Source organism: Hyla sarda, chromosome 2 (assembly GCF_029499605.1).
Source record: "Hyla sarda isolate aHylSar1 chromosome 2, aHylSar1.hap1, whole genome shotgun sequence".
Taxonomy (NCBI): Eukaryota; Metazoa; Chordata; class Amphibia; order Anura; family Hylidae; genus Hyla; species Hyla sarda.
In genome coordinates, this window is record NC_079190.1 from 455,166,383 (window position 1) to 455,183,035 (window position 16,653).

Below are 16,653 nucleotides of genomic sequence, written 5' to 3' on the forward strand. Positions count from 1 at the left end.
GAAAATTATAATAAAAAAGGATATATTCCCAGAATGATGACCCAGAGCATAGCCAAAACAAAAAAAAATATGCCCGCCCCAAACCCTATGCTCTGAATCATCATTTTGGGAATGTGATGTGTGTGGCCGTCCCTAACCTGTTGCCTCAAATGCGCACCCGCTCAGGTGGAAAGAGAGCGCTGCGCATTTGAGGAAACATAAAAATTTAGGGCTACATGGAAGTGTGATACTCCCTGAAGCAGCCTATGCAGAGGCGTGGATTATCTGGTCAAGTGTCACATTGATATGTTGTGTCCTTCCGAATCCCTCTCCTGAAACACACTCTGCATTTTTTCTGGGTTCATCCTTCTTTCCAGTGGGGGGGATCACACCTGGAAAGTGTTGGCCTGAGATGATCCTGGCGCCTATAACTCCAGACCCATTGGGAAGTTTGGCCTGATCTTTCCCAGTCAGCAAAGATCAGGAACCTTAGGACTTCTTTTTGGTACTGGAGGAATTTCCCTGTGTTGCCAGCATACTGGGATAGTACAAAAGCGTTGTACATGGCAACCTGTACCATGTAGACCGCAACTTTTTTGTACCATGCCCGTGTTTTACGCATGGCGTTATATGGCTTGAGGACATGATCAGAGAGATCAACTCCCCCCCATATACCGATTGTAGTCCAGAATACAATCGGGCTTGAGGACCGGTCCCACGGTACCTCGCACAGGGACAGGGGTGCTGCCGTTCCCATGAATAGTGGTGAGTATAAGGATATCCCTCTTATCCTTATACTTTACCAACAACAGGTTATCATGGGTGAGGGCACTGGACTCACCCTTGGGGATAGGCGTCTGGACCAAATTTAGAGGGAGGCCTCTCTGGTTCCTCCGCACGGTCCCACAAGCGGACGTGGATCTGGCGGCAAGGGATGTGAAGAGAGGGATGCTGGTATAAAAGTTGTCCACGTACACGTGGTAACCCTTATCCAGCAATGGGTGTACAAGGTCCCAAACGATTTTCCCGCTAACACCCAGAGTGGAGAAATAATCTGGGGGTTCAATACGGGAATCTCGTCCCTCATACACTCTAAACTTGAGAGTGTACCCGGAGGTACTCTCACAAAGTTTATAGAGCTTCACGCCATACCACGCCCGCTGCGAGGGAATATACTGGTGGAAGACGAGTCTCCCCTTAAAAATGATGAGAGACTCATCTACAGAGAGGTCCCTGAGCGGTACGTAGGCCTCCAAAAATTTGGCCCCAAAGTGATCGATGACCGGCCTCAATTTGTAAAGCCGGTCATGGGCAGGATCACCTCTGGGCGGACATGCCGCATTATCTGCATAATGCAGGCATTTCCGAATCGCCTCGAACCGCTTCCGTGTCATCGCCATACTGTAAAGCGGGGTCTGATAGAGGACGTCCCCGCTCCAGTACTGACGAGCACTTGGTTTTTTGACCAGGCCCATATGTAGCGTGAGGCCCCAAAATGTTCTCATTTCCGCTGCATCAATGGCGCGCCATTCATTGGACCTGGCCAAAAACGAATTGGGGTGGTGGGCAATGAACTGCTGGGCATACAAGTTCGTTTGCTCCACCATGTGATTGACCAGGCTGTCACTGAAAAAAACTTTAAAAAGTCTAGATCAGTGAAGCCAGCATGGTCAATCCGGATTCCGGAGTCGCCAACAAACTCCGGATCCCGTGGCTGATAACCCTCTGGGGGGCTCTAGACAGGGTCATCGGAAGGGGGCTCCGGTGCACTTGTCTGGGGGGCCGGACTTCTATTACGAGCGGCATTGCCACTCATACTAGTGTCAGCCACTGGGTCACTCTCATGGGGGGTGCGTGGCCTCGTCTGGCGGCATCTCCGCTACCGTACAGGGGACTCATCATCACTGCTAGATGATGAGGAGGACGAGGAAGAACACAAAAAGGTAGGATCTTCCTCGTCCTCACTGGCAGATTCGGAGTCGAAGGCTAAAAAAGCGTAAGCCTCCGCTGCCGAAAATGCCCGGCGGGCCATCACCTTTTTTCTACGGTGGCGGGGTGGTGGGGAGGGTGTGTGTGCGGGGGGGGGGGGCAGGGAAGTGTGTAGTGTGTGGTGCTTGGTGTAAACTTACAGGAAAAAAAAAATCTGCGGCCCAAAAAAAAAAATGGGTGGCACTCGCAGCACCCTGAACCCCTAATAGGGCCCGGGGTCACACGGATCAGGTGACAGCGGACCCTTGGGGACCTATTAAAGGGTCAGGGGGGAGGTTACTTTTTTTTTCTTTGCTGTTTTTTCACTTTGTACTGTTTTTTACTTTCTTTTGATTCCCTACCTGTCCCTGCAAAAAAGCTCACCCTGATCTAATGGGGTCCTCTTCTTCCTGGGGGTCTCCGATGCTCTGAGGGGGATCTCGGTCCTTATCTTCCCGCACTGCCCGCTGACTGAACTCAGTAAGCGCGCAGAGCGGGGAGAAGGAGCCGTTAACCCCTCCTCTGCCGCACTGCTATTGGCTGGACGATCGCCAGCCAATAGCAGCGTTGCTGGGGAGGTGACAGCATTGTCACCTCTCACCAGCAACGGCAGGTGATTGGCGGTGTATAGTTCACTGCCGATCACCATTTATTACCGGGTCATCAGGTCACAATTGACCCGAATGACCGGAATTGGCGCAGATCGCTGGCGTGAATTCGCTTGCGATCTGCGCTGATCACCGACATGTGGGGGTCCCGGAACCCCCCTCGGCATTTGCACGGCATGCCTGCTGAACAATTTCAGCAGGCATGCAATTCCGATCTCCGCCCGGCAAGTGGCGGAGACCGTAATGACTCAGGACGTATGCATACATCCTGGGTCCTTAAGTACCAGGTACCCAAGACGTATGCATATGTCTTGGGTCCTGAACAGGTTAAAGGAGTTATCCAGGAATCGAAAAACAGAGAAAATGGCTTCCAAAGACCAATCCCTGTCTGTCTGCGGGTTGGCTGTGGTTCTGCAGCTCAGTTCCATTGAAGTGAATGGAGATAAGTTGTAATTCCACACCCAAAGTGGAGACAGACAGGGAGCGGTCTTTGAAAGAAATTAGGTCTGTTTTTTTATTTCTGGATAACCCCTTTAATATTACCTGCAGTATTATATCAACCTTATACAGTCTGTGTGTCAGTAGTATACACATGTCCTGGTCATGAGTATCTTAAATAAAATAATTTTCCATATTACACATGCTTATTTGATCTGTATTATCCAAAGTGTGAATAGCGCCTTAGTATAACTTCTTTTCACTTTTTTATATTTGTTATTTGCATTTCTCACCACCACCAACAAACAGGCTACAGTGTTACTCTATGTAGGACTGCGGTCTCTGACTATTGTTGCACCTCTTTGAAGATGTAAGTCCAAGCATTGAGCAGTCATGATTTATGGTGCAATAAGGGATTAGGATTCCAAAGGTACTTGCTGCCCTGCGACATACCGGTGTTTATTGCTCTTGACCTTGGAGCCATGCCGTTGAGTGACACTGAACTTTGTGATAGCTTTTATCCTCTTCCCTGTGATTTCATCTTAACCCATTTTCTCCTCTAAACTTGGAGGCCACCGACCAGACTTGACTGTTCCCATCTCGTGGTCTTATAATGGAGTGTATTATCCCACAGATGTCCTGGCCTGCTGCCCTCCCTCTTTGTATATCTTTTACGTTGTTATGAAAAGGTGCCCATTTTCCGCTCCTTCCTCTCTATTTTCGACCCAACAAAGGGTTACTCCCAGGAGACTCCAATTGTCAGGAGATGGAGCGATGATGGTTAGTGATCACAGTCAATAGCTTTGATTAACAATAAGGTAGAGAATTAGCAATGCTAGCATTGAGCCACCGTACCTTCCCCTCTCCATATGCTCAGTCCTGCCGATACGGATTGCCTCCCAGCATGTACCCCAGGCAGTCCACATGCTGAGAGGTAGCGGACAAGGTGCTACCGGAGAGGTTACAATTAAGAAAATTGGTCTGAATTAAGACGTAGATGAAAGCGACTACTGGGGGTTCCTGAGCGAGATGTCTGGTACAGGAAACTGCTGTCCTCTCCTATTGTTGGTTTTTCTGCCTTTATCCTGGGATTTACTTGTGTCTGGAAATGTGATGACAAAAATAAGAACTTCTGTAAGCACTCTGACCCCATCTGCAGCTCTGATGTTATTCTCTACAGACTCGGAGGACCCAGAAAGGGGGAGCAACGGCGTCACGCCACCGCCTATGTCCGATCATGACGACAACTCTCTGGTGTACACAGGTAGAATTACTGCAATCTTTTCAATCTTCCCACTGTTCCTGTGTTTGATTTCGTTTCTATAGGCAGATGTAGCAGAGTTAAGTCGGTTGGGCACTGTAACAGTTTGGTTACTTTGCCTTCAGGGCAATGGGTAAAACCACAGTGTGACGTCACAGCGCATTGTCATAGCTTTCAACCAACTCGACACTCCTACACCTGTATCTTCCAATAGGGTTGTGTTTGACTTTAAAAGATGAAAATGTAGTCAAATGTTCTTTATCAGTGTTTTCCCCAGCAGCGTGCCTCCAGCTGTTTAAAACTACAACTCCCAGCATGCCTTCACAGCCTTTGGCTGTGTTTTTTTGGACTTGTTTTTTTTTTTGTCACTGTGATTTGCACAATTTCTGTTGCCATTTCATAAAATCGATGGTACCATGTAAATACTGTAAAAAAAAATACAATGTGTGAACACAGGCTATAGGTTTTGTATCACACCATGAACTGTCGCCAAATTATAAATTCAACCTTGCCATATCCCTAAGAGTATGTGCACATGCCAGAAATTCCACAGAAAGTTCTTCATCTTTCCACATGCAGAATTTCTGCGGAATTCATTTGAAAATTCATGAGCTTTCATTCAATGTTTAAATTCTTCATGAAATCTGTATGAATTCTGCACACAATTTGCATGGAACCTGCAATTTTTGTCGAAAAAAAGGGCTTTAATGGGCTTCCACAGCTGAATTCCGCCAGAATTTAAGACATGACTAAAATTTCTGCAGAACGCAGAATGTGTAATTTTACATATGCAGCGAAAATTCTGCAGTGTGAATGGGACTGCGGAATCCTATTGAAGTCAATGACGCTATAAACATAGGCAGAAATTCTGGCGTGTAAACGCAGCCTAATATGTTAAATAAGTGGATTGTACTTTATTGTGTGTTACCATTTGGCTTTAGTATGTTGACTATATAGAGTCTTTTTACTCTAGAGCAGTGTTTCCCAACCGGTGTGCCTCCAGCTGTTGCAAAACTACAATTCCCAGCATGCCCGGACAGCCGTTGGCTGTCCGAGCATGCTGGGAGCTGTAGTTTTGCAACAGCTGGAGGCACGTCGGTTGGGAAACACTATTCTATATGCTTTGCATGCTGGAGATGTCAGTAGGTTGCCATTCAAGACTGTATTTGTATTCATTCAGGCTACCGAGCAATGCATATGAATGGTAAAGGAAATAAGTTGTTGTGAAAGTCTTGTCTCTTCCACAATTCAGAGCTGATAGGGTGCATTAGCCGATTCTCACAGCGCAATTTGTTGATGGAGCATCAGGTTGCTAAGTGTTTGATTTAGGTCACATCAGCAGATGTAGCAGAGCTGGAGTCTCCGCTGACCTCTGTGTTAAAAGAACCTTATGGCTGTGTTCACACGTTGCATTTATTTATTTAATTTTATTGCATTTATCTATTTATTTATTTACTTATTTATTTATTTGTATATTCATTTATTTATGTTTTATTTATTTATGTTTTATTTATTATATTTATTTATTTATTTATTTATTTAAATATTTTTGCAGTACAGTTACAGTCCAATCATGTATTTTTTTTATTTTTGCAGAGAATATGACTAAAAAAGAATTGGGGGTGGGGAAATGTATTAATTATTTACACCCGCTTTCAAATTAGCAACTTTTGGTTGTTTTTATAGTGCCCGCAACATCTTTCAAAAAAGTGAACTAAGAAAAAAGAGGAAGGGGCCTTGGGCGCTCACCGGATTTACTAAAATCTCACACCTGCAGGCAGATGTGAGATTTAGCCGAAATCGACGCCAGCACCGAGCTGGTGCAGATTTCAGAGAGATGAACAGGGCAGCCAAAGATGCACCCAAAGACGCACTGCATCTTGATAAATCTAAAGCAGTGTTTCCCAACCAGTGTGCCTCCAGCTGTTGCAAAACTACAACTCCCAGCATGCCCAGACAGCCAAAGGCTGTCCGAGCATGCTGGGAGTTGTAGATTTGCAACAGCTGGAGACCTGCTGTTTGGAGAACACTGATCTAATAGATCAGTCTTAAAGGGGTATTCCAGTGGGAAACAGAAATCCCCTATCCACATTGAACCCAGTAAAACAGTGTGTCCAATCAGTGCGCCTCCAGCTGTTGCAAAACTACAACTCCCAGCATGGTGGGAGATGTAGTTTTGCAACAGCTGGAGGAGAACTGGTTGAGAAGCACTGATGTATGGCATTGCACACTTGTAGAGTTTTCTACGCCAAACTTTTTCACTGTGCGCAATTGCAGATTTAGAACATTGAAGCAAAAATGGGTTGGTACCATGAAACATACTTAAAAAAAAAAAAAAAAAAAAAAAAAACTGCGTGTGATCACAGCCTAATAGGTTTCGGATAACTCCATGAATTGTGCCAAATGAAAAACTGACAAACTCAACTCTGCAATGTCCTTAATATGTGAAAAAAATGGATTGTGTTTTATTGTGTGTTACTATTTGGCTATATTATGTATTTGTTGCTTATTGACTATATAAGGTGCCTCCAGCTGTTGCAAAACTACAACTCCCAGCATTCCCGGACAGCCTTTGGCTGTCCGGGCATGCTGGGAGTTGTAGTTTTGCAACAGCTGGAGGCACAATGGTTGGGAAACACTGCTCTAGAGAGAAGCAAAAAATAATATGGCATTGTGTATATGCTTTATATAAAAAAAAAAAAAAAAAAAAAAGATGAAGGTATATAGTTATACTGTTATAATATATCTGGTTAACCAGTAAAGTTATCACTTATAGAACACTTCTGTCTGTTTCGACACAAAGTACCAAATTTCACTTACGCTGCTATATACCTACCGTAATGTCTATATCCAGGCATTAGACACCTATCTGTGGCCCTGCTTGACTCCTGTATAGTAAAGGACTGAAATGAAGGAACCACTACACCCAGAGGTGACGTTAGATGGGCACTTTGTAACACAATGTGAAAGCTCTGCATTTATTTTTAAATGGCGGTGTCATGCTGGCAACCTGTATGATGGAGATGCTTTTCCGATGTTACCTGCAGTGTTTGGCGAAAGTGGAAAAAGCACTCAAGTCAAGTATTGTTCCACAGGAATCCATTTTACTATAGCAGGTCGTGTCACATACAGGGCGGATGGCTCTTGGTAAAAGCTCTGCAATTTAAGGTTTTCCTGCAGTGATTATATAGCATCACTAGAGATGGGCGAATCGAATCGGACCCCCACGATCCCCCCTGCAGCAGCATGGTACCTCAACAGCCCGGAGCTAAGTTTTCTCCGAGGCTGATGATGGGCGGTGCAGGGGACGGGGAATCGGGATGTCATGGCCCGCCCCTTGTGATGTCATACCCCACCCCCTCAATACAAGTCTATGGGAGAGGGCGTGAAGCCCCTTCCATAGACTTGCATTGAGGTAGGTGGATGTGATGTCACAAGGGGGCGGGGCCGTGGCGTCACAATGCCCCATTCCCTGCACCGCCCATCACCAACCTCGGAGAAAACTTAGCTACGGGCTGCTGCAGGAGGGATCGCAGGGATCCCCAGCAGCGGGCCCTCCGCGATAGGGGATAAGATGTCTAACAGCGGAGTACCCCTTTAATGACTGGCATCAGTGTGATCACTGATGTTGGTCATTGACTGTCACCAGAGATGAGCGAATCGAATCGGATGAAGTCAAATTTGTTCTGAATTTCATGAAGAATTCAAATCGGACCGAATCCAGACTTCAACTCCATTCCAAATGACAAATTTCTTCATTATTGACACTCCTGTGATCGTCCTGTATAATGTATAGAAGCGAGCAGCTTTCTCCTGCGTTCGCATCTCTGCAATAGATAGGACGATCGCAATGGGTGTCAGGAGTGACACCTGCTGTGATCTGTCCTCAACTGCAGGTACTACTGCTTCCAACATGGAGCACACTCTGCTCCATGCTGGGAACTGTTGTACCTGCATTAATAGACAGATTGCAGCAGGTGTCACTTCTGACACCCGATGTGATCGTCCTGTATAATGTATAGATGCGGGCGGCCGACCGCACTTCTTTGGTCTCACTGTAGTAGGAATATATGCCAGAGAATAGAAGAGAAGCCAGTGATGGATAAATGCAAAGAATGTCCCATTTATTGAAGTAAAAATCCAGAGACAGAGGCATTGCCTGAAACGCGTTACCTTGTTCACTTTGTGTCTCTAGATTTTTACTTCAATAAATGGGACTTTCCTTGCATTTATCCATTGCTGGCATTTCTTCTATTCTCTGGACTATTGGTGCTGCCATACACTTGCCTTGTGGTGGATGGGATACCTGTGGTGAGCTGGCCTACCTATCTTTGCTGTATGAGTATTTGCCGTATAGGCGGAAGGCAGCTCTTCTCTGGTCCCACTGTAGTATGAGTATATGCTGTATATATGCCTATCATTCATATTTCCCGCAGAGAGCTGTGAGTGGCTGGAACCATCTGGCCGAACACAGCTCTCTGCGGGAAATATGAATAAGGGATGTGAATTCTATTCACATCACTGGCCGGCCGGAGTATAGTGCAGATATGCGAGCGCAGGAGAAAGCCGCTCCATCTCTGCAATAGAAAGGACAATCACATCGGGTGTCAGGAGTGATACCTGCTGTGATCTGTCTATTAGTACAGGTACTACAGCTCCCATCATGGAAAAGTCTGTTCCATGCTGGGAGTAGTAGCACTACCTAAAATATTTAAAAAATAGAGAGAAAAAAGTGAAACACACATACACACACATTATTAAACACAATATTAAAATACATTACTAATTTAAAAAAATTAAAAATGACTTGTAAAAATATATTATATTTTATATTTAAATGGCCCCTTCCTAATTTTTATTATTGTCAGCTACATTTTTAGGTTCCTGCCCAACCACATAAATTGATGCCTTTTTAAAAATTAACATTTATATATATTTTTTTTTTCGTTTTTCAATTTTTGCGAGCGGGCAGGGACCAGAAAATTCAGCTGTAGTACCTGTACTAATAAACAGATCACAGCAGGTATCACTCCTGACACCCAATGCGATTGTCCTTTCTATTGCAGAGATGGAGCAGCTTTCTCCTGTGCTCGCATTTCTAAACTATACTACGGCCTGCCAGTGATGTGAATAGAATTAATATCACTTATTCATATTTCCCGAAAAAGAGAGCTGTGATTGGCCAGATGGTTCCAGCCACTCAAAGCTCTCTTTGGGAAATATGAATAATAGGCATATATACGGCATATACTCATATAACAGTGGGACCAGAGAAGAGCTGCCAGCCGCCCGCATCTATACATTATACAGGACGATCACATCTGGTGTCAGAAGTAACACCCACTGCAATCTGCCTATTAATGCAGGTACTACAGCTCCCAGCATGGAGCAGAGTGTACTTCATGTTGGGAGCAGTAGTACCTACAGTTGAGGACAGATCACAGCGGGTGTCACTTCTGACACCCGATGCAATCGTCCTATGTAGATGCAAGAAAGTCGCAAGCATCTATACATTATACAGGATGATCGCAGTGGGTGTCAGGAGTGACACCCGGGGCAATCTGGCTATTTATATAAGCACAGGAACTACTACACCCATCATGGAATAGTCTGTTCCATGCTGGGAGTAGTATTACCACCTAAAAATGAAAAAAAAAAAAAGAAGAAAAAAGTGACCCACACACACACACTTTATTAAACACATTATTAAAATACATTACTAATAAAAATAATTTATTCAGATCAAATCGATTTTTTATTTTTTTTTATTCGGCGAATCGGCCAAATCGAATATTTCCAAAATTTGCTCATCTCTTAACATCACCATAGATAAAAAAAGGACCTGATACTATACTAGAAAAAAGAGATGATGATAGATAGATAGATAGATAAGAGACAGATAGATAGATAGATAGATAGATAGATAGATAAAGATGAATGTAGGCAGCACACCAGGATTCGTGCAAAATTAAAGTGTTTTTATTCCAAAGATAAAGACAATGTTTCGGCGATCTCACACCGCCATGTGAGATCACCGAAACGTTGTCTTTATCTTTGGAATAAAAGCACTTTAATTTTGCACGAATCCTGGTGTGCTGCCTACATTCATCTTTAATGGAAAACGGACCGGAGCACCAAGGTCTTCAGGGCTGGCACCCACTCAAAGTAATTATTAGGAGGTGCTGCTTCAATTGGGATTTCTAGATAGATAGATAGATAGATAGATAGATAGATAGATAGATATGAGATTGATAGATAGATAGATAGATAGATAGATAGATAGATAGATATGAGATAGATAGATAGATAGATATGAGATAGATAGATAGATAGTCATAGATGAATAGATAGATAGATAGTTATAGATGAATTGATAGATAGATAGTTATAGATGAATAGATAGATAGTTATAGATAGATAGATAGTTATAGATAGATGATAGATAGATTAAATAGATTGATAGATATGAGATGGGTGGATGGATGGATGGATGGATAGATAGATAGATAGAGAGATATAGATAGATAGATAGATAGATATATAGTTATAGATGAATAGATAGATAGATAGTTATAGATGAATAGATAGTTATAGATAGATAGAAAGATAGATAGTTATAGATAGATGATATATAGATGAGATAGATTGATAGCTATGAGATAGATAGATAGATAGATAGAGAGATAGATAGCTAGAGAGATAGATGATAGATAGATAGATAGATAGAGAGATAGAAAGATAGATAGATGAGATAGATTGATAGATATGAGATAGATTGATAGATATGAGATGGATGGATGGACGGACGGACAGACAGACAGACAGACAGACAGACAGACAGACAGACAGACAGACAGACAGACAGACAGACAGATAGATAGATAGATAGATATGAGATAGACAGATAGATAGATAGATAGATAGATAGATAGATAGATAGTACTATCCATCTGTACTCTTGTGAATCTGCTGGCACTTACTTGAATGTTGTGGTGACAATATGTATTTTGCAGATTTGTAAAACATTTAAACACTCCTAGTCACAGCCCTTTGTCTTTCGGGCAGCCTGGTTTTACTTGAATTTTCTATTAATGCGTCTCTCATTTAGAGTCAATCAGGCATAGTCCCCAACCTTGTATTTGCATCTTGCAACTGAATAATATGAATAATATGATTTGCATGAAAATTTGACCACCAGGGACTGGTTTACATAGGAGACTATCACAAAAGAAGAATTACTATGGCAACCACCACACAATCTAATGAATGGAAATATATGGAGAACTAAGTAAATTGGATTGGAGGCCAATATTATTACTAAATGTTTATTTAAAAATAAATAAATAAACAACCTTAAACTAATAAACAATATTATAGTATATTTGTTATTATTTTCTATTGTTCTGACCAGTTTGTTATTATTGGAATTTGAAATGGAATCAATCTGATCCTTGATCTGTTTGCTCCATAATAGAGAGATATCATACGGGCGTCCATGATGGATGTGCCCCATGAACTCTGCCAAACGACAAACTCAACTCTGCCATGTCCCTAATATGTGAAATACCGTATATACTCGAGTATAAGCCGACCCGAGTATAAGCCGAGACCCCTAATTTCAACCCAAAATCCCAGGAAAAGTTATTGACTCGAGTATAAGCCTAGGGTGGGAAATACCTCATCCCCCCCTGTCATCATCCAGACCCGTCATTAACATCCTCATCATCCCCTTGTCATCATCCCACACATCCCCCCTTCATCATCCCCTTGTCATCATCCCACACATCCCCTTATCATCCCACACATCCCCCCTTCATCATCCCCTTGTCATCATCCCACACATCCCCCCTTCATCATCCCCTTGTCATCATCCCACACATCCCCTTATCCCACACATCCCCCCTTCATCATCCCCTTGTCATCATCCCACACATCCCCTTATTCCACACATCCCCCCTTCATCATCCCCTTGTCATCATCCCACACATCCCCCCTTCATCATCCCCTTGTCATCATCCCACACATCCCCTTATCATCCCACACATCCCCCCTTCATCATCCCCTTGTAATCATCCCACACCCCCCCCTTCATCATCCCCACCCCCCTTCATCATCCCCACACCCCCCCCCCTTCATCATCCTCTTCTCATCATTCGCCCTCAGTGGTCTTCAACCTGCGGACCTCCAGAGGTTTCAAAACTACAACTCCCAGCAAGCCCGGGCAGCCATCGGCTGTCCGGGCTTGCTGGGAGTTGTAGTTTTGAAACCTCCGGAGGTCCGCAGGTTGAAGACCACTGCGGCCTTCAACATGCGGACCTCCAGAGGTTTCAAAACTACAACTCCCAGCAAGCCCGGGCAGCCATCGGCTGTCCGGGCTTGCTGGGAGTTGTAGTTTTGAAACCTCCGGAGGTCCGCAGGTTGAAGACCACTGCGGCCTTCAACATCATCCAGCCCCCTCTCACCCCCTTTAGTTCTGAGTACTCACCTCCGCTCGGCGCTGGTCCGGTCCTGCAGGGCTGTCCGGTAAGGAGGTGGTCCGGTGAGGAGGTGGTCCGGGCTGCTATCTTCACCGGGGGCGCCTCTTCTCCGCGCTTCCGGCCCGGAATAGAGCCGTTGCCTTGACAACGACGCATCTGCGTCGTTGTCAAGGCAACGTGACTATTCTGAGGCCGGGCCCGAAGCGCTTAGAAGAGGCCTCCCCGGTGAAGATAGCAGCCCGGACCACCTCCTCACCGGACCACCTCCTTACCGGACAGCCCTGCAGGACCGGACCAGCGCCGAGCGGAGGTGAGTACTCAGAACTAAAGGGGGTGAGAGGGGGCTGGATGATGTTGAAGGCCGCAGTGGTCTTCAACCTGCGGACCTCCGGAGGTTTCAAAACTACAACTCCCAGCAAGCCCGGACAGCCGATGGCTGCCCTGGCTTGCTGGGAGTTGTAGTTTTGAAACCTCTGGAGGTCCGCAGGTTGAAGACCACTGCGGGTGGGGGAGTTCACTCGAGTATAAGCCGAGGGGGGTGTTTTCAGCACGAAAAATCGTGCTGAAAAACTCGGCTTATACTCGAGTATATACGGTAAATGGATTGGATTTTATTGCGTGTTACTATTTTGGCTATATTATGTCTTTTTTTTTTTTTGCTTATTGACTACATAGGGTCTTTGTACTCTAAAGCGGTGTGCCTCCAGCTGTTGCAAAACTACAACTCCCAGCATGCCCGGACAGCCAAAGGCTGTCCGGGCATGCTGGGAGTTGTAGTTCTGCAACAGCTGGAGACACACTGGTTGGGATACACTGCTCTAGAGAGAAGCAAAAACATAATATGGTATAGTAATAGTATGGTGTATATACTTTTTATCAAAAAAAACAAACAGATGAAGGTATATAAGGTAGTTATACCATTATAATATTTCATGTTAAGGACATCTATCCCCGAAGGATAGGGGATAAGTTATAGATCGCGGGGGTCCGAGCGCTGGGGCCCCCCGCGATCTCCGGTACGGGGCCGCTGCAATATTCAGGAAAGGGGGCGTTCTGTCCCCGCATGACGCAGCGGCCGACACGCCCCCTCCATGTACCCCAAAGAGATACATGGAGGGGGAGTGTCTGCCGTGGCTTTCTGCTGGGGACAAAACTTTACTTCCTGCAGACTGCCGCGGCCCCATCCAGGAGATCCCAGGGGACCCCCATGCTCGGACCCCCCGCGATCTATAACTTATCCTCTATCCTTTGGATAGGGGATAAGTTATTTTGCGCTGGAGTACTCCTTTAACCAGTAAATTGTATTGGAGGCCAATATATTACTAAACATTAATTTGCTAATAAATAAACAACCTTAAACTAATAAACAATATTATTGTAAATTTGTTATTAATTTCTATTGTTTGTTATTATTGGAATTTGAAATGGAATCAATCTGATCCTTGTTCCATATTGGAGAGAATATCAGACGGCGCCCATGATGGATGTGCCTATGGCCAGGGCAGGGTAGTCACTTTTCATTTCTGGATTTCCTCATCATTAAGTGGATTAGATTGTCATGTAATCTCCTTAATGTGTTTACTGGATTTTTAGCTCTTGTTTCCAGTCATTTCTTTTTGCATAACAAAGATGTGTCCCTAGCACTGCAGGGTGGTGTTGCTCGGGGCTATTCAGCTGAGTGCATCTCCACTCCACAGGCCCTGGTATCCTAATTCATTCCACTTATTGAGCACCCCCCCCCCCCCCATAGTCACTATGATGAGTCCTCCACTCCTAAGACTAATGTTGAGAGAGTGGAAGAAAAATGGTGAAGTGGCGAAGAGTAGCAAGTTATTTAGTGCTGGGAGGGACTCCATTCTATCGTTGTTCTAGCACACTTCTGTTAATCTGTCACAAGCCCATCGTTTATTACAGCGCCTCTGCCAGTTCCCATTCTCCGCTTGGAATTGTCCTCTGGCAGATGAAAGCTTTTGTTATTTCGCAATTTATAATGCTTGGCGTACAGGCCGGGTCACGGGGAGCACGGCAGACGTGATTGACAATATTTAGATGGCTGCATTCAGCTCCTGCTTACAATAGGAACCTGTGGACTTCTGATCTTGTCTCTGGCACATGGTTCCTTAACCCTTTTTGAGACAGTGTTTATCGAAAGGTCCCATCCCCCCCCCCCCTTTTTTGCAGAAAAAAAACTACATTCTGAGGACAAATGCTTTTTTCGGTCCATATTGTTGGAGTGATGTAAAATAATTAATTCATTAAATAATTAATAAATAAATAAAATGAAAAAAAAAATCTAAAATAATTTTTTTAGCACCTACAGTATGTGAACATTTTTGGCCAAACTTGTTATCTTAATAATAATTCTTTATTTATAATTTTATTATACTGCACATACAGATTCTGCAGCACTGTACATTGGCCACTATCCCCATTGATCCCCACAATCTAGATTCACCGATCAGTATGTTTTGGAGTGTGGGAGGAACCCACGCAAACTCGTTGAGAACATACAAACTTGTTGCAGATGTTATCTTTGGTGGGATTTGAACCTAGGACCCCAGCACAGCAAGGAAACAGTGCTAACCCCTGAGACCCTATCCTGCCCTAGTTCACTTTACTTTAAAGGGGTACTCCGCTGCTCAGTGTTTGGAACAAACTGTTTAGAACGCTGGAGCCGGCACTGGGAGCTTGTGATTTCATATCCCCGCCCCCCCCCCCCTCATGACATCACACCCCGCCCCCTCAATGCAAGTCTATGGGAGGAGGAGTCCCGTCCTGAAATCCCGTCAGAAAGTCCATAAAACGGCCGTCAAAAAATCCCATTCATGTTAATAGTATTTTTTGACCATCCTTTAGCGTCAGTTATGTCCCGTTATGACTAACATCCGTTATTTTTGATGGAGCAAACAACATTGCATGCACAAATTTTTGTCCTGCCAAAAATAACGGTGGAATAACGGATATTAAAATTTGACATTGAAGTCTATGGCTGACGGAAGTTCACAAAGAACATCTGTTAGCGCCTATTATTTTCACCTTCTGTTATGATGTTATTGCTACTGAGCATGCTCAGTACAGCATCACAACTGGAAGGGGTTAATACGGACATAAAATAACGGACTATAACGGTGCATGAGAGATGGAATAACAGGTGATAATGGATGGAACATGTCTATTATTTTGACCGAATGCCCGTTAAAATAACGGACATTGGTCATCCATTAGCATCCGTTATGTTCAATGTTTTTGTCTATTTTTTCATGACCTCTTTCAGCAGAAAAATGGCTGTCGAAATGCAGGAACATAACGGTAGTGTGAAAGAAGTCTTACATGCTATTGAGGAATTTAAGTAAAACTATTGTAGGTAGAATGGATGTAAGGCTGTCCTTAGATCAGATGAAGATTCTTTATTTTCACACTTCAGGACTGTAGGCAAGTAAAGGTTTTTTCACACCATCTAGATTTTTACTTTACATTTTAATGTTTTCTGGTAACTTTATTTATTTTATTTGCCACTGAGCCTATTCTTAGGCTTTCATACGATCAGATGTGCTTGGCACTATGTTAGTTTAGAGAGGAACTCAAGTAGACAGGGCTGACTGTTCAGAGATGACTCCTGGTCTATACATAGAAACTCTTACCTGATTACATCAAGCAGAAGGGATAGTTATATAGATCATCCATAATTATGAATATGCTGGGTATTAAAGGAAAATTTAAGATGTAAAAAAAGGGACAGGAGAGACTATAGCAGAGGCTGTGCCTTGTGCAGCATGCATGTCACATGTAGAAGGATCGTGCTACCTGTGTGGCTGCACAGAGCACATCACCCCTTCAGAGTATAGGGGGCGCTCTTCCAACCGATTGAGAGTAAACCCAGGGCCTCCATACATTATTCCATTGTCCCATAGCACCAGGAGCC

The 16,653-nt window shown here is 44.2% G+C and overlaps 1 protein-coding gene across 4 annotated transcripts in view; it reads left to right on the forward strand.

Moving 5' to 3' along the window:
* Positions 1 to 16,653, forward strand: part of ROBO1 (roundabout guidance receptor 1) — a 1,216,262-nt gene that overhangs the window by 665,254 nt on the left and 534,355 nt on the right. For 2 of the 4 annotated variants that reach the window (XM_056559363.1, XM_056559364.1), the window contains exon 1: positions 3,257 to 4,257. The exons of 1 other annotated variant lie outside the window; for it this stretch is intronic. In XM_056559363.1, coding sequence (XP_056415338.1) covers positions 4,023 to 4,257 — 235 coding nt within the window. In that variant the 5' untranslated portion in view covers positions 3,257 to 4,022. Of the gene's footprint in view, positions 1 to 3,256; positions 4,258 to 16,653 lie in introns of those variants that run through there. One more of the 4 variants, XM_056559365.1, reaches the window with a different exon arrangement.